Source organism: Aegilops tauschii, chromosome 1 (assembly GCF_002575655.3).
Source record: "Aegilops tauschii subsp. strangulata cultivar AL8/78 chromosome 1, Aet v6.0, whole genome shotgun sequence".
NCBI lineage: Eukaryota > Viridiplantae > Streptophyta > Magnoliopsida > Poales > Poaceae > Aegilops > Aegilops tauschii.
This window is the reverse complement of record NC_053035.3, coordinates 13,857,192-13,860,914: the sequence shown is the minus strand read 5'-3', so window position 1 is coordinate 13,860,914 and position 3,723 is coordinate 13,857,192. Positions and strand designations below refer to the sequence as shown.

General features: G+C 43.7%; 1 protein-coding gene across 5 annotated transcripts; it reads left to right on the top strand.

The window, feature by feature from the left end:
* The first annotated feature begins 2,497 nt into the window (after window positions 1–2,497).
* On the top strand, window positions 2,498–3,294 carry LOC109737217 (subtilisin-chymotrypsin inhibitor CI-1B). Of its 5 annotated transcripts, none has more exons than XM_073506607.1 (2): window positions 2,498–2,711; window positions 2,814–3,294. In XM_073506607.1, exon 2 carries the CDS (start codon window positions 2,835–2,837, stop codon window positions 3,048–3,050), a length of 216 nt encoding a protein of 71 aa, XP_073362708.1. In that variant the 5' UTR covers window positions 2,498–2,711; window positions 2,814–2,834; the 3' UTR covers window positions 3,051–3,294. The 5 variants fall into 5 exon arrangements, with proteins under 5 accessions (XP_073362708.1, XP_073362707.1, XP_073362709.1 ...); XM_073506606.1 differs by having other exon boundaries at window positions 2,500–2,711; window positions 2,789–3,294; XM_073506608.1 differs by having other exon boundaries at window positions 2,501–2,696; window positions 2,825–3,294.
* The last annotated feature ends 429 nt before the right edge of the window (window positions 3,295–3,723 follow it).

Below are 3,723 nucleotides of genomic sequence, written 5' to 3'. Positions count from 1 at the left end.
CCTCTCCTTATATAATAGGCCTAGGATACAAGATTCCCACTAGTACACTACACCATATCATGTCTACACACTGTACGACTCCAAATCCAACTATACCTACCTTGTACAAAATATTCGACACAACTCTAACAAACTCCACCCTTGCGAATATTATCAACCATCTTGGATTCATCCATGCGTCAAATCTCCATCTACATTGGACTTCAATGACGCCATGAGCACCACTACTACTCCCAGACTCCATGTGACTCGACCTGCAACTGTAGTTCCCTCTTTTCTTCTTCACAGTCAATACTCAAGCATAATTAAGTTACTATTCACTCTTGTTTGTGCTCCAAACTTTTAGAGTATCCATTCAACACCATCACACATCTCCCATAAAGTCATCATATTCGACAACACACTGGTAGCTTCTTCACTGATCCGTGTCAAAGTGAACAACTCACATATTGAACGTCACATATAAGAGTTAGCTGAACTCAATATCCTAGCTCTCCTTGAACACATGTCTAAAACTTGAAGGAATTTCACTGTCACCCTGTGTCTCCCATAGTCAAATTCACAGTTGCCTTACTCTTTTTCCGGATAGTCTCTGACATATCCCACCACTACAGCACTCCGCCTCCTTTTGTGCTTGTCATCCACACTTTGTCATGTGTAATGCCATATATACTTTCATTTTCTCCTCAGTCTCATCTGAGTGGCACCCCTTGCTCAGGTATCCCTCACTCGGACGTGCCCTGCCATATCCCAGTGGGACTTTTGCGTCCCTAGGCGGAAGGGAACATGGATATCTTTCCTAGCACCGGCGGCACACCCTTGACTCTGGATGCCCCGTTCTCCTTTATGATGGCTTCCCTTGTGTTCTATGCGTTCGTCGCCTTGGCTCAGCCCTGGTGTAGATTCTTGTGTGTTTGACTACCGAAGTTGGCTTTCCATCCTCGCTTGGGTTCCTGAAGGCGGTAGCGTTGCAGCCGGCAAGGTGTGCTTTTGGCTTGGGAGAAGTGTTTGTTCTGACCATCCATGTTTTGCGAGGTCAGATCCTTGCCTAGCTCTCGCGAGAGCACCTCTTCTTACCGACGGTGTGGTGTCCTATGAGCCAGGACGAGAGTGTAGGGTCTCTCTTAGGTAACAGAGAAGGAAGGATCTTTGTCACCCAAGCTCGATGGAGTCAGCTTGCCGGCGTTCTCCCTAGCGTTTGGAGACTCCTTTGGCTATCTGTTCTGCTTAGTGATTTAGGATCATGAGAGTGGTGGGCGACACACAGGCTAGCTGTGCTTACAGTTATATTTCTTTTACTCGTTCTGTCTTTGTGTTGTAAGCTACAATTCCAGCTCCATGTATTTTCTGGCCATTGTTTTTGTTGGCCTTATGTAACCCTGGGACGGTTGATGACTTTGTTAATTCAAAGCTGGACTCCTCTTGGGTTGTCTTCTATAAAAAAACATATGTTTCCTTTCCATTATTGTCATTGCATTGTCAGAGTGGAACTCAAATGGCATTAGTAAAAAGAAAGAGTAAAACACATATATCACATATCTCCACACCAAAAGCACATGATACCCAGAACCATGTCCTTCGTGACCCAAAAAATACACTCAAGGATGTAGCTAGGCGGACCTGGATCTGTGGCACTCAGTCTCAGGGAACTGAGTCCCTAACGCGTGCATTTATTTTTCGCTTTGATTTTCAAACTTCTATATCTTTTGAACGCAATGCCCAAACTAAGTTCAGTTTTCAATCCGTGTTTCTCGTGATGAGGCCTTTCTAATAAGATCCATTTTAAATATGTTTTGATTTTTTTTTGAAAATAAATGTTATGTTTCAACTCTTGAAAGATAGTACGGGCGACCGATAAGATCATGATTTTTGTGCCGATGACCAGTAATAAAATGCCTTAAAATTTATCTATGAAACTTGGTAAGAGTGAGCGAGAAACCGCAAGTTTCAATTAGCAAATTGTAAGTTTCAACGATGGACATAAAACTTACTATGCCCTCGTGCAAGATCCAATTACTTCACGAATCACGGGCAATCAAGCGGCAGGGCGGGGCTTGGCAGATGCGTACCCGGGCACCTTCATGCTCCTATGAATTTCCGGTAACTCGGTAGTTAAATAATATTATAGTAAGTCCATGATATTCTGGAGACTACACTATAATAAGTCCATAGTTTTCTGGAGAGATAATATTATTATCCTTCCGGTAACTCGGTAGTTAAATAATATTATAGTAAGTCCATGATTTTCTGAAGACTACACTACAATAAGTTCATAGTTTTCTGGAGAGATAATATTATTATCCTTAACATTAATATATTATGATTTTAGAATACCTGAAAACATTATCTCTTATCGCGTACGTGGAAGTAAGCATTCAAGACCATATCAATTCGCCAGCTACCTGTAGGTTGCTTGCTTGACCCAACTTAATGGATGCGTCCACGAAGAAGCTGTGCATGCAAGTCGTGTGGCACGTGTACCTTGCTACTAGAACGTACCATGGATGGAAAATGAAGCTGCTACCTACTCGTAATCTCTCTACTATATACTCCCTCCATCCCGAATTACTTGTCGCAGGTATGGATGTATCTAGATGTATTTTAATTCTAGATATATCCACAATTTGCTAGCCCGTCAATCATCGAATATCATCGGCCGTACGTCCATCAGCTCGGAGAAGACCGTCCATCAATCGGTGAGTAGCAACTAGGTGTGCCTCACAAGTCACAACTGATCTTCTTGTTTAGTTTGTTGCTGAAATACCTCACTCCGCCTCAATTACGCTAGCTCTGATTGATCGATCGATCTCAAGTTATCAACCAGTGCTACGAAGATGAGTTCCTCCGACGACCTCGCCGGTGGAAAGAAAACTTCGTGGCCGGAGGTGGTCGGGCTGACCATCAAGGAGGCCAAGGAGATCATCCTGAAGGACAAGCCCGACGACGACATTGTCATGGTGCCGGTCGGCTCCGCCGTGACCGAGGACTTGAGGCCCAACCGTGTCCGCATCTCCGTGGGCACCGTCGCCGAGATCCCCCACGTTGGATAGGTGGATAGCTCTTGCTGGCTTGCTGTGGCCTGCATACATACATGCTGGCTCACGAATAAATGAATATGGAGAAATAAAGAAGTATGCAAGTCGATCATGTGTGCTTAATCGGTCCTTAAAATGTGCTTAATCGGTGTTGTGGCAATTTTTATTTTATTTTAACTCGTTTTGCCAATTTATATCGAACTATGTATTTGATGGCTACTTCGTATAATAATATGGATGCATGCACCATTTTAATGTAGAGACCGGGGGTAATCCTTTTTTAAAAGAAATCGTGTGCTTGATCGGTCAGTCATGTATGTGTATGTGCCAAACTGGGAAGTTCCATCTAGGGTAGATTAAGACAAGCCTAATTAAATTTGTGCATATCTCAATGCCATGCATGTAACTTCCGAGCAATCCCAAGTTCACAGCTCAATTTTAATCAGCAATTCTGGACAGAAATACCTTTCCCCTAAAAAGTTTAATCACTAATTCACTACCAAGAAAATATCCAAAAAAGAGAGATGTGTACGGTGTACGTAAGGAAACGACCGAGCACCAAATGATGCTTCGTGTGCTTGCGCGTGAGGTCTGGTCTCACATCCTGACATGGATCTTCCTGCCGAACCAGACGTCCAGTGCTACCGGCGACGTCCTCACCTGGTGGTCTGCTCTTCAGCAAGGCATC

Bases quoted from the DNA above. Each gene is read 5' to 3' on its own strand.
- LOC109737217 (XM_073506604.1), top strand. From the start codon at position 2,595: ATGTATTTTAATTCTAGATATATCCACAATTTGCTAGCCCGTCAATCA. The intron at 2,697-2,813 runs GTGAGTAGCAAC...ATCGATCTCAAG, and splicing joins AGAAGACCGTCCATCAATCG to TTATCAACCAGTGCTACGAA.